The sequence below is a fragment of the Nesoenas mayeri genome (assembly GCF_963082525.1).
Source record: "Nesoenas mayeri genome assembly, chromosome: 8".
Classification (NCBI taxonomy): domain Eukaryota; kingdom Metazoa; phylum Chordata; class Aves; order Columbiformes; family Columbidae; genus Nesoenas; species Nesoenas mayeri.
In genome coordinates, this window is record NC_137554.1 from 20,333,947 (window position 1) to 20,359,053 (window position 25,107).

The window sequence follows — 25,107 nt, forward strand, 5'->3', positions numbered from 1 at the left end:
GGGGGCGGGTCCGATGGGTGGGTGTGGCTTGTCCCGGGGGCGTGTCCGGGGTTTGCGCGCCCGGACCGGGCACCGGGGTTTCGGGGCGGTCCCGGCCGGGCGCACGCTGGATCGGGGGCCCGGGGGTTGGCGGCGTTCCCGGCTCGGCCCCGCGCGTCGCTCCCAGCCAGCAGCGGGGGGGCCCGGCCGGCTCGGCCCCAAGCATCGCCCCTGGCACACGGCCCCGGCAGTAAAGCCGTTGGCGGCGGCCGCAGGCTGCCCGAGCCCCGCGGGGGGGTGTGCCGGCTGCCGCTGGGCGAAAGCCGCCGCCGCCGCCGCAGGCATCTGGAAGGTTCCAGCTTGTCCGTCCTCCCCCCGCCGCCCCGACCCTCTCCCCGCCGCCCTCCCGCCTTATAAATGCGGGCGACAGCGCCCGGCGTGCGGCGGAGCGGAGGCGCCGGGGGCAGGGGCGATGCTGGGGACCTGGCTGCTGCTCTGCGCGGGGCTGGCGCTGGGCTGCCGGGCCGAGACGGCTTTTCTCCGGCGTGCCGATGACAGCACCGGGCGCTGCACCTACACCTTCACGGTAGCCAGCCCCGCGGAGGCTGCCTGCCCCGATGCCGGTGGCGAGCCGGAGCTGCGGGCCGAGCTGGCCGCCCTCGCCGCCCGGCTGAGCCGGCTGGAGAGCCGGGAGCGGGGCGCGGGGGGCTCGGGGCCGCGGGGAGGGCAGGCGGGCGGGGCACGGGAGCCCCAGCCCGAAGTCCCGGCCGGTCGCCTGGAGGCCGCCTACAGCGAACTGCTGCGGGCCAAAACCCGGCTGGAGGAGGAGAAGGGGCGGCTGGAGCAGGAGAACGAGGAGCTGGGGAGGCGGCTGGAGAGCAGCGCCCAGGAGATCGCCCGGCTGCGGGCCTCCCGCTGCCACCCTGGCGGAGGGGGGCCCGGCCGGGACACCCTGCGTGCCCCTGGCAAAGGTAAGTGCTGGGGCCGGGACCCCCCAGTGCAGCTCCGGGCACTGGTCAGATCCCTTTGCTGTCCCCCTATAGTACACCCACCGCTGCCCCCCACTTTTGGACACTGGCAGGACCCTCACCCCCTGCGAGGCTCAGCCCTACAGGGGGGTCACAGCCCATTGCACCAAATCCCCTTGCCATCCCAAAATGGGGGCTAGCAGCCAGAGCCCTCTTCATCCCATCATCTGCCCCGCTGCAGAAGGGTTACACAGGGGACTATGCTAATCCAAGGGAATTAGGAATTTCCCCAAGGCACATTAAACCCCACACTTCGGGGAGGCAAGAGCATCAGCAGCTGAAGAGTGGGGTTCCTGTCAGCGGGTCACAGATGTGCCCCACTGCAGCGGAACAGGGCTTCATTGGTGTTTTGGGGGACAATGGACCAATGCGGAGCCCCCGGAGGGCAGGCATGGTGGTGAGGGGGACTGGCTCATCCCCTGCTCACGCTGTGCCTGGCCTTGCCGCAGCCCCTCGCTGGGACCCACAGACCCTCGCCTACCAGGAGCTGCAGTCGGAGAGGACAGAGATTCCCGCATCCCGGCTGCTGGAGGAGACTGCGCTCGGCCGCCCGGGGAGCGAGGATTTGGGTACTGCCACCGGTACGAACGGCCTCATGCTCCGCTGCTCACAAACACCGCTTGGCGCCCCAGAGGGGCTCGCTGGGGGCTACCGCCCAGCAATAGCCCCTTTCTCTCTCCCCTCCGGTCCCTGAGCAGGCTGTGGTGAGCTGGTGTGGGTAGGGGAGCCCGTTGTCTTCGGCCGGGCAGACTCCATCGCCGGCAAGTACGGCGTGTGGATGAAGGACCCCGAGCCCGTGCCCCCCTTCACGCGGGAGACCACCTGGCGTGTGGACACAGTGGGCACGGAGGTCCGTCAGCTCTTCCAGTACGAGGCGGCTGAGCAGCTGGCCCAGGGCTACCCCACCAAGGTGCACATCCTGCCACAGCCCCTGGAGAGCACCGGGGCCGTCGTCTACCGCGGCGGGCTCTTCTTCCAGCCCCGCCGCTCCCGCGCTGTGGCTCGCTACGACCTGCGGGGAGAGACCGTGACCGCTGAGAAGGAGATCCCCGGCGCTGGCTACCACGGGCAGTACCCCTACTCCTGGGGGGGCTACACTGATATCGACCTGGCGGTGGATGAGACCGGGCTCTGGGTGATCTACAGCACCGAGAAGGCCAGGGGGGCCATTGTCCTCTCCAAGCTGGACCCCGAGACACTGGAGATCCAGCGGACCTGGGAGACCAAGATCCGCAAGCGGGGGGTGGCCAACTCCTTTGTCATCTGTGGCACCCTCTACACCGTTAGCAGCTACTCAGCGCCAAACGCCACCATCAACTTTGCCTATGACACGGCCACCAGCACCAGCCGAGCCCTCAGCATCCCCTTCGAGAACCGCTTCCGCTACCTCAGCATGGTGGACTACAACCCCACTGAGCGGCAGCTCTTCGCCTGGGACAGCTTCAACATGGTCACCTACCCCATCCGCCTCTCCCGGGCATGAGCTGGGGCCGGGGACACGCCGGCTCAGCCCCTGCGACACCCGTGCATGCCTTGACACCCTGCTTTGCTCCCCAGCTCCTCCTGGCATGGTCAGGAGCACCAGCTCAGACAACCCTGGGCAATGGTGGGGGCCACATGCTGACCAGCCGTGCTGCGATTGGGCCCCAGCGTCCCTGCTGGCACCTCCAGTATGATCCATCATGTGCAGATGCAGCAAAGAGAAACTAAGTGCTTTTCTAGAGCTTGGTTGAGTCAACAAAACGCCTCTCCCTGGCCTCAGTGGGTTTTGGATGGGTCACAGCAGTACCCAGGCCTGAGCCACTCTAGCACCCTCCAGGAGCTCCTGGAGCACACCCCAGCCTGACCACCCCGAATTTGGAGCAGGGAGGGCTCAGGTGCAGTGAAGGCCAGGCAGTGCAAACGGTGGAGGTGGGGAGAGGCTGCCCCATAAAGTCCCACCTAAAAATAAATACTTTCCCACCTGCAAGCAGTGATCCCCTTTGTGGGACTGGGGTTTGTGTTTCCAGGCTTGGGCTGAGCACAAGCATCACTGATGCCCCCCAGACTCCCTGGCAGCAGCAGCTTCGGGAAGGTCTCCCCAGCTCGGGCCAGCCTCATGGAGGAGAGCTGCATCCACCTCCCAACTGCAGCCCCGCAGAGCTGAGCCCCCACAAACCCCACTGCATCCCCCACTGCTGGTGCCTGGCGGCATCTCAGAGCTCAGCTGCCTCCAGAAACCCTCCAGCAGGATCAAATGCAGTGGGGAAAATGGACACTCACTGCACAAGCCTTGCTTTGTTGGGAAAAAAAAGCTAAGAGAGCAGTGATGAGGAGTGCTGGCAGAGCATCCCGCAGCTGAGCAGCCCCTTGGTGCACCCAGCCCATCTTGGTCATGTGCTTTGGTTTTACAGCCATGCCCGGCCACTGTCACAGCACAGCAGCGCTCCCCACGCCAGCCCAAAACACACCTTTTAAACTATTTATTGTAGAAAGTTTGTAGAAGGCTTTTTCTGCCCCCCCTCCAGTGCTGGCAACAGTGGCTGCATCCCCCAGGGGATGCGCAGGATCCCAGCCAAATAAATGTTGCCCACTGCCACTGCTTTGCACCTCGTCTTTCTGAGCCCAGGTTTTGCTGGGTGTTTGGTCAGCTGGAGGCCGGAGGGATCTAAAGCCCTGGTGACCCCCTTGCTGCACTGACAGGCTGAAGGCTCTGAGCAGGGAGCTATAAAGCTTTGGCCAGGAACATGCTATATTTCGTAGGCGACTGCTGCTAGGGTTGACCCCAGGAGCACCTTTATTTAGCACGAAGAAGGGGCTGCGACACGCCCGCAACATTGAATGGGAATAAAAGTCAAAGCCTCAGCACTAAACCTTGGAGATTTGCCAAATGGAAAGACTGAAGAGCTGCAGGTGGCAGGGGGGCCAGTTGGGGTGGCCAGTGCGGGCGGGGCAGCGTGTGGTGGGAGGGATGGGGGGAACGGAGGCAGCCCCCGCTTTGCTGCTGCCGTGCCAGGGTGTTTGGCTGCTCTCTGAGGGGACAACACCACGTGGAGCCAGGGGGCTATGGGGGTCAGTGACATGTCCCCCTCGCATCTTCAGCCATGCCATCTTCTGCCCAAGAGCTCATGAACGCAGAGCTGTGTCACCTTCACGCTGCAGCGGGTCATGGGCTGCACCCCAGCCCCCTTGGGGTGCGGGGTGTCACAAGCCGTACCCCCCATGGCGCACAGCCCTGTCCTGGGGAGCAGCCTCATCCCCTCGGGACATCCCTCCGTGATGCCGCAACGACCCACTTGGGATGGGCGCTTGTTTGGGTCCTGGTGCAGAGAAATAAGGCAAATGCCACCTGCGCAATGCACAGTAAACATGTACTGAGGATGGGAGAGCAGCATTTCTGTCCCAAAAGATGAAGGGAGGGCAGGCTGGAGCCCCCTTTGCCCCACAGCTCCCCAGGGGCATGGGCTGAGCCCCAGTACGAGCAGGAGGGTTTGTTCAGAGGGCAAGGGCAGACGGCCCCGGCCATTCCAGCCTCCCTGCTCTCTGCCAGCACCGGGGTCTTTCCAGGATGGGAAATCCACTGCTTAATTGACTAAAAAAAATAAACGATAACAAGCCAATGTACACAGGATTTCCAGAAGCTGGGCTGGAGCTGAGCAGTGCTGAATACACAGCTTTGCTTAACAAGGTTTGCAAAACAAGCCTGTGAGTCCCTCCCCTCCCACATCCCAGCAAGAAGCCAGTCCAGCGAGGGGGGCTGCTGGCTCTGGTCCCAGTCACATTAAACCCCTTCTGCTTTTGCCCTTGAGACAAGTTACGGTCTTTGTACAGACTGAACATTATTAAGGAAAAAAGAAAGGTGAATTCCCCAAACTAAATAGTTCCTTAATTTATGGGAGGTTCAGCACAATTATTTGTGATGACCAGAGATTGCACACTAAATCCCACTCAAATTTAAAAAAAAAAGCAAGAGCTATTCCAGCATAAATGGCCAGGAGCAAGTTATTTGGGTAAATGTCATAAAAATATTCAGTTAACCAGTGTCAGTGACTGAAAGCTCAACCTGGCCTCAAGGCAGCCAGGGTGGTTCAGGGCTCTTTTGAGGAGACACACATCAAACCCATGTTATTTGGATGCATTAAATGCCCAAGCATTCGCTTTTAATTAAGTTTCTGCAGAAATATTATCCTTGTTCTACCGAGCTCAACAGCCAAAAGCTTGGTCTACTCCCACTGCTAACTGTGAGAAATTTGTCTGGCTTTCCTAGTGGTTTTTTAGAGAACTTAAGATGAATCCTTCTAGCAGCATTTCCTTAAAACCAGAATAGCCTGGTGAAGCAGTTCCCATTTTTAGGGGGTCCTTCCAAGATGAACCAGAAGACAAAAAATAAGGACAATTTCCTCAAACCAGGAAAATATCAGCATAACTCAATAACCATGGAAACCATCTCTTTTATGGCACATTTATAGATCAAAACAGCATCTGACTTCCCTCAGTTCTCCTACTGTCATCCTCCTTTCCCCGAGTGTTTGCTGTAGTTGTGCTTGTACGGTTCCTGTAAAAACAGCGATTTACCCCAGGTGTTACCTACTCAGTTACTTCTGCTTATTACTCCCGCTGTGGATTAACAGCACATTTATTTACTCCACTTCGCTGCAGCTTGACTAGAAACTCCCTGAACGAACCAACTCCAGCTCCTCTGGTGCCCCAAACCACCGCAGGGCCAGCAGCAGCACCCTGACTGCAGGCAACTCCCCGGGACTCCCCGCAGCGCTTGTAGAGCCACCCTGACACCCGCTGTCCGTCCTCTGCACCCCTTGGGGGTGCAATGCCAGCCAGCACCTCCTCCAAGGGCAGGAATGACTTCTCAGGAGGCTTCTTGTGTTTGCTGCGAACCCAGAGGTCCCTCTGGTGGCAGCTGACATGAGTCAGTAACGGTGTGATTTGAATGTGTGGTGGCGAGTGTGTGTTGTGGGAAGGGAGCGGGTCAGGAGCAGCTCAAGGAGGGAACCTCCGCATCGTCGGAAGGAAACCTCTTGCTTTTAGCAGCCCGTAGTCAGAGAAACTCACTGGGCTCATCCAGGTCTCCTCTGATGAGCGGTTCCTGCTCTAGGAAAGAAAACTTGAGTCTCCAGCAGCAGGCAGCTCACCGACACGCTGGACATGCAACGTCTTGCAAACCCAACCAGTGGGTCCTTCCAGAGCTACGTGGAAGTCGTGTCCTGCGAGACCTTCACTGGAGGACGAGAGCAAAAGTGCTGAGGGAAAGAGAAACAAGCTCTTTCAAACTGTTTTTCTATAGAAGTCTGTTTTCTCACGGTGTAATAGCCACTCTTCGCGTGGCACACGATGTTCAGGTGCTCTCCTCGCATCTTGCAGCACTGTGCTAATCATGAGATTACCCGGATACTTTATTTAGAGAATACTTTATTAGTTTCTGTAATCAAACCCATGTAAATAAGACCGTACATATTTCATACAGTGCGTTACCCCTGTACAAATGGAAAAAAAAAATTAAGTTTAACATTTCTAGACCAATATGGCTGTTAATTTCTGTACAATGCCAACTCACACTACAAGTGGGATACTTTTTTCCAAAGTTGACATCACAGCTAAAGTTTCCAAAAATTCAAATTATATATATATTTATATAAAAAGATAACCAATAGCGATTCACTAGGCATCAATAGCAGCAACAGCCTTTCCAGCTTCTGCAGTCATTTGAACAAAATTATACACATTAGACTTTCAACTCACTCTTCCTTCCCAAAAAAAAAAAGTAAAAAAAACAATCCCAGAAAAAAACAGCAAATTCTGCTACTGATGTGGTACCTGGTGCTTTTTATTAGCTTTTTCAATCATTGTCTCGAAAAAAAACCTCTAGAATAACATTATTAAAAACAGCTCCAGAATAGCACAGTCACTACTACATATCATAAGCAGGTACAGGATATCTTACATTCACAGAAGTATCATACAGTACTGTCCTACAGCTAGAATACTAGAGGATACAATTAAAAAGGCATTTATTTGACTTGATTCTACTTTCCAGCACACTGTGGGCAAGGAGGTGGTGCGATGCAGCTCTGATATAAAGAATGCACCTTTTTAGATAAAACTCTCTTTAATCCGATAAGGTTTCTTTTATTCTTGTGGCGCACTGCTCAGTGCTCGTTGCTGTATACAGACATAAGCTGGAAACCGTTTAAAGATCACTCGCATCATATAAAGACAGCTGGACAGAGGTGAACAGAACAAATTCGACTATTGATGCAATGAACCTTCCAACTCCAGAGGTGAATGACTGAGGGGGGAAGTGGATGTAAAGAACACAAGTGGCCAAGTAGCATTTTCATGTGGTGATCTAAATACAGTATATTGTCATCCAAGAAGCAGCAGCCAGCAAAGCACTGCCCTCAGAGGGAAACTCAACATCATCAGCGTTACTCTGAGTGTTACGGTCGGTTAGATGTCGTGTGGCAAAGGCAGTTTTGCCAGCGATATGAATCCCTCTGTTTAGAATAAGACAGAAGCTTCTTAAGTTGCTAAAAACTTAACACACATTACTTGGCCCAGCACCATCTTCAGATCTGCATTTCTCATACTCATGGGTTTATAAAAAGATAAATAGCAGCTGAAGATCAGAGCCTGAAGAAAATAGAGAGTATTCATCTTGTCAGCCTGGAACATGCCACCCCAGCCACCTTCTTCCCCACTGTTGCCATTTCTCTTTTCTTTTTGTCTCCACTCTGGGAAGCATACAGGTGTGTAAGTCAAAACACGCGCACACGTGTAGAATGTGCACACACCAAAAGCAGCTTTCATGCTGTTAGAGAAGATACAAGCCCGAAGAGCCCAGAAGCTCAGCTGGATACGCAGCAGTTCGCACCCATAACTGCTGACAGCTTCCATGCCCCTTCACACTGTTCAGAGCCCCGCAGGAGAGAAGACTCGTCTCATCCTTTGGGCTACGAGTTCATGCTGCTGTCACCTCACCCGCCCTCCCCTCTTCCCCCGCCTCCACAGAAACACAGCCTCTAAGATTTTGTTTCTTCAGTTTTGATTGCCTGAGGTTTGATTGGTCCAGTTCTGACAGGTTTCGTTGCTGCAGCAGGCGCAGGGGGAGGCTTCTCCTCCGCTTTGTCCTGGCAGACTCCTGAAGAGTCAGGAATTGCCTCGGCGGGTTTGCTTCCATTCTCCTCCACTTTCTGTGCTTTGCCTCCCATGGGTTTGCTCTGCTGCTGCTGCTCCGAAAAGAATCTCTGGGTGGACTGTAGCACCTCTGCTCTCTGCTTTGCCTTAAAGGGAGAAAATATGTTTACTGAAGAGAGGACATTGGAATAAGTGACTTCACAAAAGTATTTCCCTAAACGAAAGAGGAAGGACTGACCACAGTGGCCAGACTTTCTTAGAAAGGCAGGGTCCATCCAGTTGCTTCCTAGCTGTCACCACATCTGGGTGCTTGGCTCCTCAGCAGTAGTTCAATGTCATGCCCAGGTTTCCCTTGCTCCTCCTAATACTCACCCCAGAAACGAGGATCAAGGACAACAGTTTGAAGCATTATTTAACATCTTTTTATGCTACTATTATTGTGAAGCTTAAAAAGTATAAATGCTGCCTACAGGAGGTCCATGCCAGCTGCCGTCTCTCCTGCCGCATGGTCTGGACCTCTTGAGGGCTGTATCACAGCAGCAGAATCTCATCTGAGCACCCACATTTTTCCCCTCGTTGTTCTGGACACAGACGTCAAGAGTCCTCAACGGGGATGCAACTGAACCTGGTTCAAGGCTGCGTTATATGTAAGGTGAAGCCTTAACTACTTCCCAATCAAAGCAGGCGCTCATTCCAGGGAGCAGAACTTACTGCTTGGCTTCCTTTAAATTCCTCCTCTGAATCCTACTGGCAACCTTGACTTGCACCTGTTAAGTTCAGCCTTTGTGCTTCTATGTTCCAGTTCTACACCGGACCTTCCATTTGGCAGTGAAGCAGGGTGCAAACCAGATGCTTCAGACCAAGCACTTGGCTTTTCTGCCCAGACTCAAGCAAAGCAGGAGATGCATTAAGAGTTCAACCTTTTGGAAGCAGCATGATCAAACCCAATGCAGTCAAACACCTCTTTTGAAATGAAAAAGGTCTCTCTTATACAAGGAACCACAACCACAATAGAGATACTAAGCCTACACATACCTCTTTAAGCATTTATGCTTTTTACAGAAAATGGGGGAGGGGGAACAAAAAACCAAACCCGAAACTAAACCAGCAAAAGATTGTAGCAAGAGGTGTTGGCATTAATACTGTGTAGCTGCTCGAAGTAACTCAACCAGCAACAAAAAACAAACCTATGAACTCTGGCATGCAGGACTGCAACAATAGTCTGATGTTACTGGAGCCAGATGGACACCCAAAATCTTTTGCACTGATTTCAGCCGTCCCCTGAGGTTAAGGCTGGGATGTTGGATGACTTGATCAGATGTAACCAAGTGTGACAGAATAACTCACATTCTTCTCAGCAGTGTTTGCAGGGAGATTCAGAAAACCAGGACTGTGTATTAGTATGTGCTAAAATTGGCTAGATTCAATTAATAATATGGTGATCGGGACATAATAATCAGGTTTTGCAGGACAAGGTGCATTACAGCTGCATGGGCAAGTCAGCAGAAGCAACCAACCATCTGCTTTACATCATTCGCAACTTGTGTTAAATTCCTTAGCGTGCACAGAACTCTCAAAATTAAACACACCACAAAATCTGCACTACTCGTTAGCAAGATCAGAGAGGGCTTTTTTTTGCCTTCATCTTGAAATAATTTTTCTCGTGCCATTTCATTTTAAGGATTCTATCTTATATCTCCCCATGATAAAACCTGAGGAATCACAACCGAGTTAAAGTCACCAGGTTACACAGACAAACAGATCGGTTTGTAGGAAGCCAACAGTCACGTACCTGTGGTGCAAACTGTGCAGGAAATGGCTGTGTCATTCTCACAGCAGCAGCTGCTGACTGAAACTGCTTCTGGTAGACAATGCTGTTCATTTTATTGGACTGGTTGTTAGGACTTGTAGAACTGGCCCTAAAGAAGAGAACACCAGTTAGAATCACACTGCTCTCATCAAAAGAATGTTTCTGCCTTTAGTAACAACTAAACTAGAAATTCAGCACTGGAGTGAAGGGCAATCTCTTAGAGAACCTGGTCTCATATTCTTCTGTACCTACAGTTAGTTTCAAATACAAACAACTCAGAACTTAAGAATACATAGAGAAACTATCATCAGGAATATTTAGGTTATGGAAAGACCCCAGGGTAGTCTGCATGGAAGAGACCTTTCCCTAAAGTATTCACAAGACAAATACTGACGTTAAAAGTGTGTTCCCCTTCCCCTCCCTTCTCTCTTACATCCAGTCATACTCCCCCACACTGTTTGCTCCGTAGTGTCAAATTCAGAGCTTGTCACAACAGGCATTAAGCACGCACAGCAGAAGCTGCAATGTGCAGCTGCTTCCACTCTGACCTCTTGTCAAATGTTTCAAAATGCACTTGAACAGATTTGAAGAATTCACAGAAAATACTCTCCCCCTATTTTATTTGGTTAAGAACACAACCCTCCATTAAAAATCTTAAGAGGTCTTGAATGACCATGAATTAAATGAAGCCTGAAAGATTATCAGGGGGAAGGGCACCAAACAGCCCTCAAAGAGAGTGAACAGTGTTCTTTGGGAAATGGACCTTGACTTGCAGAGAGTTCTCATGTAGACTGTGTGGGTGATTCACTTAAAGTAACATGAGCAGCAGGGCACTGGTGGTAAGGAAGCCAGAGCTAAACTCAATGCATAACAACATTTTGTAAGCTTAAAGCAGTCTGTGTTCAGTTTTCACTTTGAACCCTTGAGACCTATTAGTTTTCCCAGTACCTGTACACTTAAGAGCAAAAGCTTATGATAAGCCCTGCTTTGGTTGCTGGAAGAGCCATCTCGTGTAGAATCTGAGATACACCATCCAGTCACTTGCTCTAAATGCTGACTAGCTTGCAAATCCAAATGTTTCTTCTTCCTCATCCCTTCACTTTTTTCTTACGTAAAGTATTGGAGGCACAACTTCAGCACTGCATGTAGGAGGCCAAATTCTCTTTCTGCTTCACCAGAAAAGCCTGAACATGGTCAGTCTGCTACAGTGAGAGCCACCAAACACAGCTTCTGTGCATGGCAGCACAGCTTTTGAGAACAACACGATCTTGAAGCAAAGTTCCAAGTTCCTTCAGCCCACTAACAACTTCACCCACTAGCAGCCCAACAGGTTTACCATGAAGTGCATGTGAACAACTTTCTATTAATTCTGACAATTAATCAAGCAAACCTGTGAGCAGCTTACTAATAATTTCACTTGTGAGAAGCTTATAGATCTTGCACCAATTCTTAGGTCTCTAACAGAATTGTTGACACAACTAAGATGCAAGCCTTTAAGTGTTTTTACTTTAAGCACCGCAGCTAAGAAAATGTCTTAAGAGTTTTACCCAAGTACAGCTTCCCTGCCACTTCTTTGTTTTCCTGGTACAATCCCAGGTCATTTTAACATGACTTGTTTGGCTTCACTTAAAAATATTTTAAACATTGTATTTCCAAGCTATTTACTTCCAGTCAAGTATAGCAGATCAGATGACCTACTGGAATGTTGCTTTTAGGCTAAGATTAAGCACTGTATTTTACATTAGTAGCCTCTCACCTCATACCTTTCAGAATTAGCTGCTCACACATGACTAGGCACATTTTCTAGCTCTGATTTCAAGGCATTTTGAGTCTAAGAGAGATTTACCGGAAAGGACTGGAGGTTGGAGTAGTACTTCTACCAGTAACTGGTGGTGTTCCAGGTTTAACATCAATGCCACCTCCAAAGGCCTTCAGGTCCATTTCTGATATCTGAAAAACACAGCAATTGACATGTTAGTTCTTATTCAAAGAAAAATTACATTTACTAAATAACTGTTAGCTCACCTCACCTTTTTCCCAATGAAAACAGATCAGTTATATGGAGGTGAAAGCCAGATTGCAAAACAGCTTCTTATAATTAAGACAACCCCAGCAGCATAAAAACCTCTGTGTACAATTTTCCTGCACCATTTGGCACTTCAAGCAATGGTACTGGATTTCTAACTTGATTTTCCTGCATAATGAAAGGGAATTTGTGACTCATTTCACATATTTTGCCCTAAAAAAAAAAAAGTTTTGGGGATGAAATTTCCTTCTCCATCCCAGGTACCATATGAAATTATAACGATACAATCCTGAAAAATGCTGAAGTGAGAAAAGTGTTGTAAAATAACCCAGTTCTATTAAAAAAAAACCAAAGGCACAGCAAAACCAGAGCTGCCATTCATGAAAGAATCTGCAGACTAAACGGAGCAATGAATCCTCATGTTATTTTGCAGATCCACTCGACAGAATAAATTAGTCTGGAACAGTATCTGTCCACACACAGCCATGAAACAAAACGCTAACGATAGGTCAGTTTCAAGCCAGTGGCTACTTTAAGTTGACTTTCTTCAGTAGGAACAAGATAGAACCCTTAAAACAGGACAGGAAAGTCACCTAAGGCCACCATCCCACTGTAGCTCTTCCTCTTGTTGAAATGAGTAATCATTTTCCAGTGTTAACTGTAGCAAGAAGTACACTGCTGCTTGCAAGATGGGTTCATAAAAATTATAAAGGTAAAAAGGTTTGGACAGATCCTATGCAGCAAAAAACCTGCATGCTGCAAAAATCACTATATACTCTGGTAAGAAAGCTTCTACATTAAATACCCTACTAGTCCATGATTAAACTTCACTGGCTTTTCTACCTTCCCCTCCCTACCTTTCAAGGTCAATGCAGATGCAAGAATCAAAACAGGTTACCATGCTGGTGCTATAAATCAGCATATATCTGTGCTTTGTACTATTTTTTGTACTGCAGATTTACTGTTACCTTTCCAGTTGCAGCAATCATGCTGTGCTGAGTTCCTGCTGGGATTAATCCTCTGAAAGGCTGGGTTACTTGTGCAGGTCTGCTTAAATTTTGAGCCTGCGCTTGTGGTGGTGTGTGCTGTAGTGGCGGCTGTAGAGACTGGGGTAGGGCGATCAGCGGCTGTGCTGTGGATCCAAAGTTGGGCAAAGAAATCTGTGATCCTGGCAAAGGTACCGTCACCTGGAAAAAAATACAAATCCACCAGTAACATATACAAGGGCCATTATTTAACTTTCTTTATTGCTCTATGATTTCAGCTACGTTCAAAGTAAATTGTTTAATGAGTTCATACATTTACTCAGAGAGCTGAAAGTAAATAATTTATTGTTTAGCCTGTCTTTATCATCTGTTCTAGTAGCGTTTGGGTCTCTGCTTTTCAGAAACAAAGTTACATGGAAAGGTACTAATTCCAACATCATTCAACATGATTTCATGGTATGAAGAAGTAAATTTAATTAACCTCAGAAAACAAAACTGGAATGAAACAGCCAGTTGTTATGGTGTGATTTTCTTTTTTTTTTTTTTTGAATTTTTTTTGAACTTCAAATAATTTTAGTCATTATAAGGACAGTGCTTGGGATGAAAAGTAGATTTTACTTTCTGGGAGTTCCAACAGCCAGCATTTCTGAGCTTAAAAACAACCAATCAACCAACCATGCCCTGCTCCTTGTTTGGATTAACAGAGAGTGCTGTGAGCTGAAAGCACCACAGAATGGTAGTGATAAACGTGAAAAGACCAGAGTGACCTGACTGGCAGAACCTGCTGCATTTCCTAGTCTGACTATCAATCCACAACCTGCAAAAATTATATTCTGAATGTGACTAGAAGAATGATATATTCTCCAGATGTGAAAGATTCACTAAGGTTCTACTCTGAAGGATAACAGATTAAAAGTATAGAAGCATCCAAGCTTGAATGCATTAAAAACATAAACCCTTCTATAAAAGGTCCTTAAAACTTTATTCTAGATTTTCAATAAATGAGATCAATTTTTTTAAGACTTTTTCAGATATCGGTCTTGACAACTTTTCATGCACATGAATTAGCCTATTATGATAAACCATCCCATTATAAGCTGTTTTTTTTTTTAAAGCCACTTACAAAAAAAAAAAAATTAATCAGAAGATGAACTAAAAAGCATCCTGTGAATACAATGGAATACTTGCACATAGCAAATGAACAGGTCTTTCACAAAAGAATTCAGAAGACTTAAAACTGCTGGAGTTATTTTACATACCACCAGACACAGGTTACTGACTTGGTTGTACTGTTTGTCTATATGATCACCTATCTGCTGACTTCTCATTTGTTTTATACATATTTGAAATTGTTGATACATGTAGCAGCTCCGACGTTTCATTTCCATGAGACTTGGTGTTAAGAATTATGGCTACACTAACCACCTGGAGTTTGTTCCTCTCTCCACCATCGCTAACCCATAGCTGCCCCCACAAAGGCTGCATATGCTGCAATCAATTAACAGCATCACTGTTCCAACTAAATCTTTGCCTGTCACTGGAGAAGGAAGAGAAGGATGCCAGAGACAAGTGATCAGCATGAACTTGTAGGCCATTCAACTTCTCAGCAATTCAGTTTTTCAGTGCTGCTGCAGTAGCTATCTTTTGCTATCAATTTTCAATTCTTGCATTTTAGAAGAATTAAGGATTATTTCAGCCCCCATCTCCATGCCCACCCCACAAAAAACATCACCGACAACATGCTTTTAAGTAGTATACAATTTAGGAAATTTACCATGCCATAGTTTACCTGCTGGAGAGCGCTGGGAGACTGTGCAGTGTTGTAGAAATTGCTCTGGCCAGGCTGTTGAACTTGTCCCGAATACAGATTTGAAGCCTGGGTGAGTGTAGCTCTGGCCTACGAAGAGCAAAAGACACCATTATATTAAGAACACTTCAGAGAGCAGTTCAGAGACAGCATGGCACCTTATTCTGTATTTCAACCTGTACAGTAGAAATCACAGCATAGTAAGCTGACAATCTGAAGGTTTCAGGTGGTGATAAAGCTCTCATTTGCAAGTGGCAGAATAGCTGTGTATCACCTATCATAACAGAAATTAAACCTGAAGTTCCAATTAGCAATAGAAGGGCAAGGAGCCCTGTAGTTTGGGGAACATTCCTCAGAGATTATGCTAATGTACCTTTATGAAATTAAAAGAGCATTCTCTTCCAAGAGTCTTAAGTTTCCTGCCACCTTGACTATCACACAATTATGACAGAGGTGGGCTTATCCCAAGCTTGAGCAGTACTCGAATTATCACTGCATTGGCTGTATCAAACCATTAAGTTTTGCATTTTGGAGCACTTCCTACCTGAAGAATGTGTGTATCGATAAGCTGAGAGCCTCCCAGTCCTGAAGCTTGACCAAGCTGATGTTCGTATAAGATAGGGATAGGTTGTGTATTAGAAGTCTGTTGAAAAGCCAGGCTTGACTGTGCCTTTGCAAGCTCCTGGTGTTGCACCGCTGGGAAGTTGTGTAAGGCTGTACCAGACAGAACTACTGGTGACGGCTGAGACAAACCGCTTTGCATAAAAGCTTGCTGGGATCTACAAGAGATTGAAGCATTATACATAAAAATGCAGACAGAACTCAACAACGAGCCACCAAAAATTAAGAACATGGGTTATATTCCTCAAACAGAATTAGAACCCTTAGCTCTATTGAACAGATTTTCACATGAGAAAGGTAGATGTTTATAGTGACTCTGCACACTATAAAATAACAGATGCTACTTAAGGTCACAAGAAAAAATGACTAGGCTTTTTATTTAAATCTTTAAGCACTCTTAGCTATGCAGATGTGCAAGCCATAGTAGTTTTTGCGTAACTTACCTGTAATATACCAAAGCTATTGGTTCTCAGTTCCTGTGCTATAAGGCAGAACGGTGGTAAAGTACCACATGTGAGTAGTTCCACCTAGTCCTAAAGTAAACTGCTTTGTTCCCTTGAGTTCACAGATCTCCATAGTCCAATTCTGAATACTTACAGGTTAAATCACTAGATGCTGACAACCGAAGCTTCCAAATGAATTTTTTGGCTTCAAAACAGCAACACAGACACACACCACCACCTTTAATTTTAACTAGATATTAAATTCCATTGTCACTAGCACAGGGAAGTTGCAGTCTGTTTAACAGACAAGAACAGTACAGCGATGCACCACCAACGGGTTGTTTCAGTCCGTCACACTTATTCATCCAAATGTTTCCATTCAGAGCCCAATGAATAGCCACCTTTGGACTGAAGAATCAAGAGTGTTTAAATAAATGCCTTTCTCAAAGCTCCTCAGCTCAGAGGAGAGTGTTTTTGATGTAAAACACTTTTCACTCTATCACTTAGGTGGTATGTACCAGCATAGCACTAGTCCTGCTAATCTGTTAGCATAGTGGCCATGTGCTTGCCGGCCAAAACACTTGGGTTAATTTTGTTCTGTACCTTTTCTTAAATACAAAACATTCTTATAGTTGCACTTCGAGCACTAGAGAAACTCTTCCAGAATGTTTGCAGAGGACTGTCTTCAATGTAGCCAAAAACATTTTCAGAAGCTTTTTGTTGTTGTTTTTGTTTGTTTTGTTTTAACCAGCAACCTGTACATCTCAAATCTTATCCTCCTCTGCACCTTTAAAGATGTGGGAAAAGTATTTGGACTCATAAACAGTGCAACCCAAAACTCCATTAATACTGGGTTTGTGCGCAACCAGATCAGCCAGTAGCATTTATTTAATCTGGACTGCATGCCAGACTGATTGTGTTTCTCCAACTAGCCCACTGTTCACAACAATTTTTGTCAGCTGTAGCAAGACAAGCAATATTTGGTCCAACAAAGTCAGCCATGAACAAAGTCAGGATACACATGTAGTCAATTAAACCTTCTTTGGCTTCAGCCTTCTACAATGCAACGAGCAGGTTTTTCTACAGCACACGCAAAACCTGTTAATTAAATTTCCAAAGAATCTTTCTCAAACTAACAAAATTGGTCAGAATTATACCATTGTTGAATGAGTTTTGAGAGGAACTGCAAGAAAACTTTGGAAAGGCTTAGAGTGGAAATTTGGCTATCAATGCCATTTGAGAGATATCGGTCTGCCTATTATGTTTTAGAGCAAACAAAAAACATTTATTCTAAAATGTACCTTGCTGTCCCCTATGCATTTGAAATCAAGTTTCTACCACCTATGGGGTTCAAATTAGGATTTCGAAGTTTTTCAAAGGCTCCAATGTTGGCCCGATTAGAAAATAAATACAAATCACTGAATGAAAGGGACAGACTCCTCTTTTGCTTTTCTCTTCATATGAAAGACTGATGTTTTCAGTTTTTTAGCCTCATTTCCTAGAGAGATAAGTATTATGCAGGATTTTTGAACCCATGATTTCACAACTACATCTGTGCAGGCAGACCAGCCAGACAATCCAGACAAAAGAGATTTTGGGGAAGACAGAAAGATGAGGCAGCTATAGAGAACAGAACACAAGTCAGCAATTAAGCAAGTTCTGTAATTTCTACCGCTTAAAAAAACCCAAAGAAATCTGCATACACTACCTACCTATAGGGTTGTAAAGAGGAGTTAAACAACTCCTGGGCTTGTGAAACAGCTGGTGCTGCTCCTAAACTCAGCTGAGCTTGATGCTGTCCTTGCAGAGGTGCATAGATGGGGATGGGGATCTGCTGAACTGAAGCAGGCTGCGTAAAAAAAGAAACCATTAAATATTCAAGGACACAGGTCACAGAGAAAAGCTATGGTTAAATGTGTGCCAGGATTTGTATAACATTATAAAAAGTAAACAAAGAATGTCAAATCCCAAGGCTGCACACTTGCTCCCATTCAGAAAACATCTTTCTAGTTAAATATTACACTTTTCCTTGCAAATAGCCAGCAGAAGCTGAATGTATCATTTAGATTTGTGTACAAAACAACTGCACAAGATGGCATATAATTTTGTGTTACAAAAGTTGAATAAGCCTGCACTAACATGGCCACATAGAAAATTCCTGTGAATAAGTACTTTTACATAAAGTATATTTGTGAGTGAAAGCTTATTATCTCTGCTTTCATGACAAATGCTTTCATTCTCAGGAACAGCAGAGATCAAACACCACCTGCATGCACCAGAATAAAATGGCAATGGCAGGCATGAGCTCATTTTTGCAGAGTCCTACTCTCCTCTGCCTCCATTAGCTCAGCAGTAGAACTTTAAAGGCAATATGGACAGGGAGGGGGAAAAAAAAAAAAAAAAAAAAAAAAAAAGCAAAGAAAAAAGAAATCCCCAAATACCTGAGAAAGCCCTGGTTGAAAGCCTTGCTGCTGGGCCAGAGAGGGTGGTGCCAAACGTGCATGTTGGGTATTGAACAGATGACTTGTATCCATATAAAATGCTGGGATTTGAGCTGCAGTACCTCAGGAAGAGCAATACAATTAGTATCTGATTCCAAAAAACTCCTTGCTAGAAAGGTTTTAATCAAGAGTTAGAGATGCAGACACCCTCAGTACTTGTCAGTGTCACAGCTACCAGAGAGACTGGGAAAGAAACAGAACTAAAGAGGCAGGTGCCTAACCAGCTTTGGTATTATTTCCAATTCACCCCAGAATCTATCAGGCTTGCATACACATCTTCAGTCCCATGCAATTCTTGGGGGATGACCAAGAGATTCTGGCTAAAACAGGAGTTTTGGTGAAGGGTGGGGAAGAACATACTATACTGTAATGTAATTTAAGTTAACTATGTGTAAGGTTTTCTTTAAAAAAATGCCATGATTCTAAACTATTGTAACACTTTAAGAAAGAATTCAAGACTTGGTCATTCTAGGTCTTAAACAGTGATCTAAAAGTCTGCAACAGAAAAATGGTACATCAAGAGATTCAAATTTACTTTCTTCAACAAGCTAACAACAGTATTATCTTGACACTCATAGAAACATTCATATTTAGAGTAAGACACAATTTGTGAGTATTTGCTTAAAGAATGTTCTCCATCATTCTCTCTTTACTGCAGATAAAATCAGAACTGAATTCCACTCTTCAGCTTCAGAACTCCATAAAAAGCACATGCATGGCTTCTCGGCCACAAACACTATTACCTGCTGCAGACTGAGACACATAGACCTGGGGACTTTGCTGCTGCTGGGCAATGAGGGATGGCATGCAGCTCAGCTGGGAAAAGTGACTCGCAGAAGCCAGGCTGCTGGTCTGCAACTGCTGTGGCTTCACTTTACATATATTAGGAGGGTCTGAGGTGCTTGCAGTCTTCGTACTCAGTGAAGAGGTTGTGTATGTTCCAGCTCCTAGAAGGAGAGAAGCAACTGATACATCATAAACCAGCTAAAGATATTGCAAGGCCTCATCTTTCAGTGGTCAAAGCTTTGGGACAGCTATGCAAGCACAGCCACAACTGGTGAAGAGCACTGACACCTGATGCAGCTGTTTCTATCACTGTAAGATGGACAGAGAGGACAATTCTGTTAAGTTCACTATAGGAAGTGCTGCAACCATAATACGTCTCCCTTCTCAAGTATAGGAGCATATAAAAATACTGAAGTAGACATCTTGGTTAGTTATGCAACAAAATATTGCAATGTACAGTGGTTGTGAGTCTCACGGTTGACAGCAGAGTGTCAAAAAAAGGCTTTTTTCAAACACTTCAGCTGAGATTTGGGCATGCATTCTAATATTCCAAGGTCCGAAGATATAACCAGATATAGCACCTTTTGCTTGCTACAAAGAATCAAGGGGGAAACCAGCACTGTTTGTGAAGAGCAGCTGGATATTTGCTCTGCTTACTGCGAAGGGCTTTTGGTAACAATGCTCTGACTCCAAAAGAAAGGCCACAAACCAAAGAAAGACTGCAATTAGATATCAGAATTATCATTTGCTCCAAAATCTACTTGCTTCCCTTCATTCAGCTGAACAAAATGAAACCAATAAGGCAACCAACAGAAGTTTACCTCCTCTTCCGAGTCCATGTAAGTAGCACAGGCAGAGATGTCATCTTATTTTCAGCTGAATGAAGTGAAACAGGCAAAGTAACTCCTTGTTAATTAAAAGGTATTTGGGAAGCTGCTGTCTAGATCTGACATTTCATACTAGCATAAAACTTCTGTTAACTTTGTGTTAAACATAATTCCAAAGGGAATTTGGCCTCTTGAAAAACATAACCAAGGAACAATTCAACAGGATCATACAACCTTGACATCCGGTACCTGATAGTGAAGTTGTTGGTGTAACTGAGGCCACAGGAATAGGAGGCATTGAAGCACTAGAGAAAGAGCTGTAAGTACCACTGCTTGGCCCAGCGTTGCTGCTGCTGCTACTGCCACCAGTGATGGGAGATGCTGCCGAGGTCACTGGTGAACTCTTCTCCCCCATGTTTGGGGAATTCTCCCATGCTTTGCGTGCAGACTCCATCTATTTAAAAGAAAACAAATTCCCTCATCTATTAGGAAGTTTCAACTAGTCAAAGAGTCTTCCTCTTTTAACAGTTTTTTTTAGTTCAAAAGGCAATTCAGGCTTCATGCGAGCCTCTCTTTTAAAAGTCACCATAATCGTGCAACTCTGTTCATGCAAAAAGCATACAGCCTTAAATTGCGGCTTCTTATCTGTTCCAGCTGCACACGTGCACAGTTCATCATCTTAACATTCAATGCTCAAAAGAGGATTCACTCACACTAATTTGGCTTGGTTTTGTTTGACATGAAGAGCAAAAGACACAGTGAGCAAAAAGAAAGGTAAAAAACCCTCTAAATATTTTCATTAAGTCGTTTACTTACAAGTTACTTGGGCCATTTACATGGAACAGCCCCTTGCTTACTTGATAAATCATTCACTTTGACCACCAAAAATACCTAATGTGCACTTCAGTAAACATGAGAGTAGTCAAGTTTAGATTTCCAAAGCAACTGCTGTTCAAGAAACAATCACGAGCTGGCACAGCTTGTGCACACTGCTTTACATTAACACTAAAAATGCTTCATGCTCTCTATTTCTATAACAATTAGAAGTTTAAGTCTTGCACAGCAAGAAAGATGAAACTTCAATTTAAATATTGTATACACAGTTATTTTCCACTTAAAGTGGAAAGAACTATTGTTTTACTGCAGCCAATAATGACCTAATTATTGCTACATTAGACACGCAATACCACATCTGAGTTGTGACATTTTTGAGGGACAACTGAAAAGGAAATAATATTCAGACTACACTCACTAATTTAAAGGTTCAAACACAGCCTGTGGACTTCTCTACATCCTTCAGCTGTCCTCAGCTCAAACAAAAGATTCTGCTAGGAGAGCTGGATGCCACAGGCTGAAATCGCTCACCTGCAGACTGTAAGCTTCTCAAAGCCAGGTGCTGTCTATAACAGTGTATGTAAAGGGGCAAATACATGCTCACCAACAAATCTGACCTCACTGCCCCCTAACTCAACTTGCAGTCTCTGAAAGTCATACCTTCAACCTACTCTGTTTTACATGAGTTAGGCACAGTCCGGACAGACTAAACATGACTTAAGTTTATTTGTCTAGATGCTTCAGAAGTGATCAAAAAAGCAAAGCAATATTGAAAGAAGTGAGTAACAGGTGATCAATACACATCCACACAGAAAGTGGAGATCTGTATTACTCAATGGAGCAAAAGGGAAGGAGGAAACCTTTGTTACACATTAAGCTGTTTGGAGGTAAGTCACGTATTTTCATTTTTGAGACCATCTCCTCCAGCAATCATTCTCAGTTTCTCCACCACAACATTCTCCTCCAAATTGTTCCGATTTTGGCAGACAGGGCAAACTATAAAATTTATTACTAATCTGCTGGAAAGGATTTTGCTTAAGGTGGAATACAGGTAAGACTACAGTCTCCTTTCTGAACACCACAGGCTCTGGTAAGACAGGGTAATGGTCTTGTTCTGCATTGGTATTAGGAGAAAGTGAAGTACCACCTGTGAATGTCTGAATACAGAAGGTGTATAAGTTCTATGTTCAAAGAGATTCTTGATGTTCTAGAGAAACTACCAATAGCAAAAGCTTGAGTTTACATATTGTATTTTGTCTTCTATTTTCCAATTTGCAATAAAAGGCATAAAACAGAATCCTAGCAGCTTTGCTTTTAGACAGCTCCTTAACAACCTCTGACTTCTGAAGCCAGAAAAAAAGAGGCAAAAGCAACTGGTACTCCAGGAGTGCCTACACAGCACCATCTACAGACCGGACCTGAAGGAGTAAGAGGCTCAAAATTGAAGCTGGGGAAAGTGCTGTAATTTTACTGCTTGTTTAGTTATGGGAAAAGAAGAGCACAAGTTGGAGATCATGGTTGCTCGAGGCTTCTCTTCACTGGTGACACATTTGGACCTTCGCATCGCAATAATGGTCCAGTACATGTTACCCAAAAACTTCACAGGAGGCAAAATACCAGTGTGCATATCCTTAAGTAAGACAAAGTTTAAGTGATCAGGAAAAAAAGGGGAAATGTGTCAGATTCTGGACCAGATGCCTACAAAGGCATTTTTGATGGAACCTCAGAACATGGAAAAGGTCCAATCAGCTCAGTTTCAGATTGCTTTGACTTTCTTTTACTCAGTTCCTTACCTACCAGCTAAGTCCTTAAGAGGATGTCTGCTTTAGTAAAAGTGTCTTTAGCAAGTTACTCCAAGGAGATCTCAACAAGCCTTCCTATAAGAGCATCTTATACCTACACACCCTGGCAGAATGATGCCAAGTAGCGAGAGCAATTGTGGCTCAGCTGCCCTGCTGACTCTCCTCACAAACAGCTTTCTGTCACAGAGGATGAAGGAAAGTGGAGGGGCAAGGATTATTTCTTTATGGAGGCAGAGCCTGGAGATTTTGTTCTTTAAGGAAATGCTTTCCTCTCTGCTGCTCCAAAAGTATCTTTTAAAAGAAGCAAGGATTATATTGAAGAGGATGACAAAGAGCAGCTCTGCTCTGTTTGAACCAGAAGGCCTGTTGTGAAAGTGATAATCTCAGTGCATGCCTCAGGAGAATCTTGTTGCCTTCAGCATTTGCAAAAAGGAGGTAGAGCTCCAGTGGCTAGAATAGAGAAATTAGAGACAAAGCTGTTTCCAAATGCCTTTCAATTCAGATTTTGGTCAAAGTGTTCTTCAAAACAGCCTCAAAACACGGATCTTCGACATATTTTGTTAGCACACATCCAAGACCTATCATCCACTGAGAAAGCACTCAAATCACTGACACCGGAACAGCAGGATGAATGACACAAACACTGCAATTTGCTTTGGAACTGAGTGGTGTCACATTCTTTGCAGCATCATGCTATAGTAACATTCCTACCTGTGTTACATGTGAACCAGATATCCAGCTGCTAAACAGTTAAGAGACTGCTATTTTCGAAAAATGCTTTTAGGCACCAGAAAGTCAGATTATGGTATTTTATTACACAAGAATGCCACAGAAAACCAGATTTTTGTTAAATTACTTGTCCCTCTCCAGCCCTCTCCCCATTTTTGGTCTATTGTTTCAAAGTGATGTTACATTTTTTTCAGAAAATAAAGCATTAACAAAAGAAAAGCAAAGATTCAACAAGAGATCATTAATTGTCATCTGTAGAGAACACGAGTAAGCAGCTGTCAAACCACAGCAGTGAGATGCAGACCTCACTGGGATTGACAAGCAAGTTTCTCCAAAGTGTTAGTTTCTGCATTCGATCCCTAGTTTAATTTCCTCTTTTAAAAATTTAGAGAAACTGAAAGTTCAAACATCACTCTCCCTGTATACTAGCAGCAGCAACAATATTTCCACTGGTTCTCTCCTGCAGTCACAATCACAAAGCAGATCTCAAACAACACCGAAAAAAAAAAGACCAAAAACTTCTAAAGAAACTAGAAAAAGCTAGAGTCCAACTCTATGTTAGTGAGTTATACAATGCACACAGTCCAAAATCCAACAAAACGGGAAAACACCATTCTAAAATACTCTACACACTTGCTCTACACTGAAGAGCAGAAAACAACAGAACATTTTTAACACAACAAAACGCGCTCTGACTAGCTGATCAAACTGCCCCTCATAGACATCAACACACCACCTACTTTTCATTATTTAGAACTTTAGCCATCCAACTCAAAACCACATTATCACTGCACCAAAATCTTATAGCTAAGAAGAAATGAAGTGACTCCTTACAGCCTTTAATAACAGCCCAGGCACCTTACTTTAAGCTTAACTCTCAAAAAACCCTCAGAGTCTTATAGTTTGTCATGAACACTATGGTACAATGCTAAAATGCTAAGATTTTTGTTTCAGGGCAGTGGGAGCCAAGATTGGTTGAGATGCCAAGTGTTAATGCAAAACGGGGTTAGAGATTTATAATTTAAATGCATTCTTTGATAGAGTCTTGTGTTTCAGCCATCCGTTTATATGCGAAAGCAGTTCAGCAGAGGAAACAAAGGAAGGCTCTAAAAAAAAGGTTCACCAGCAAGTTCTCCATTAACTTTTTCCCCTGCATGCAAGAAAACGACCCTTAGAGGGATGTGGTACATACCTTGAGGGTGAGGTCGACGGTAGCGGGAGAAACTGGAGTTAGGCTGGAGCTCTGTTGTAGAGTCTCCCTCCTAGGGAGGGGAAGGGTGTGGGGCAGGGGCACCTGAAAGGCAGGCAACACACATCACATTCTAACTATGTCTACTACAAAAGCCCCAGAAAAGCAAAGCTCAAGCTTTATTAAGTGAGCTACAATTTCTTCAAGGCTTGAGCGTTTGGCAGGGAGATTTTGATAAAATAAGGTGAAAATCTGGTAGGTGGGGAAAGGTCATCCAGCAGTTGCTGAGATGCTTTTCATTTCTAAGAGGCTGAAGACTAAGGTTCTAAAATGTCCATGTCTTCTGCATTAACAAATACCAATTTTCTGTTTTGGGATTTACTTTAAAGTACCATTTCAGTTTAGTGATATGCAAAAATTCTTCCCAAGCCAAGTTTGTCCCCTTTTGTACCAATAGAGTACACATGGGGGGCTTCATGACCTTGAGGTCTGAGATGCAGTTTCTGGAAAGAGGAAGCTGTAAACCTCCAAAGTCACAGGACCATGAAACAAACCAGAACAGATTTGCCCTCCAATCAGTTACCTTCTCTTTCAACTATGAAAAAGGT

At 45.4% G+C, this 25,107-nt stretch overlaps 2 protein-coding genes across 4 annotated transcripts in view; one reads left to right on the forward strand and one right to left on the reverse strand.

Annotated features, from left to right (window-relative positions):
- Positions 1–451: 451 nt before the first annotated feature.
- On the forward strand, positions 452–2,490 carry MYOC (myocilin; the record flags this gene model as incomplete). Its single annotated transcript, XM_080348792.1, has 3 exons — positions 452–950; positions 1,457–1,576; positions 1,706–2,490. 3 exons carry the CDS (start codon positions 452–454, stop codon positions 2,488–2,490), a joined length of 1,404 nt encoding a protein of 467 aa, XP_080204918.1.
- Positions 2,491–6,425: 3,935 nt separating this feature from the next.
- The window catches only part of PRRC2C (proline rich coiled-coil 2C), a 70,400-nt gene continuing 51,718 nt past the window's right edge, over positions 6,426–25,107 (reverse strand). For 2 of the 3 annotated variants that reach the window (XM_080348873.1, XM_080348874.1), the window contains 11 exons: positions 24,503–24,604; positions 20,195–20,399; positions 19,076–19,279; positions 18,273–18,385; positions 17,544–17,680; positions 15,312–15,546; positions 14,735–14,857; positions 12,943–13,161; positions 11,795–11,898; positions 9,931–10,057; positions 6,426–8,284 (listed from right to left, as the gene is read on the reverse strand). In XM_080348873.1, coding sequence (XP_080204999.1) covers positions 8,024–8,284; positions 9,931–10,057; positions 11,795–11,898; positions 12,943–13,161; positions 14,735–14,857; positions 15,312–15,546; positions 17,544–17,680; positions 18,273–18,385; positions 19,076–19,279; positions 20,195–20,399; positions 24,503–24,604 — 1,830 coding nt within the window. In that variant the 3' untranslated portion in view covers positions 6,426–8,023. The remainder of the gene's footprint in view (positions 8,285–9,930; positions 10,058–11,794; positions 11,899–12,942; positions 13,162–14,734; positions 14,858–15,311; positions 15,547–17,543; positions 17,681–18,272; positions 18,386–19,075; positions 19,280–20,194; positions 20,400–24,502; positions 24,605–25,107) is intronic. The other variant, XM_080348875.1, reaches the window with a different exon arrangement.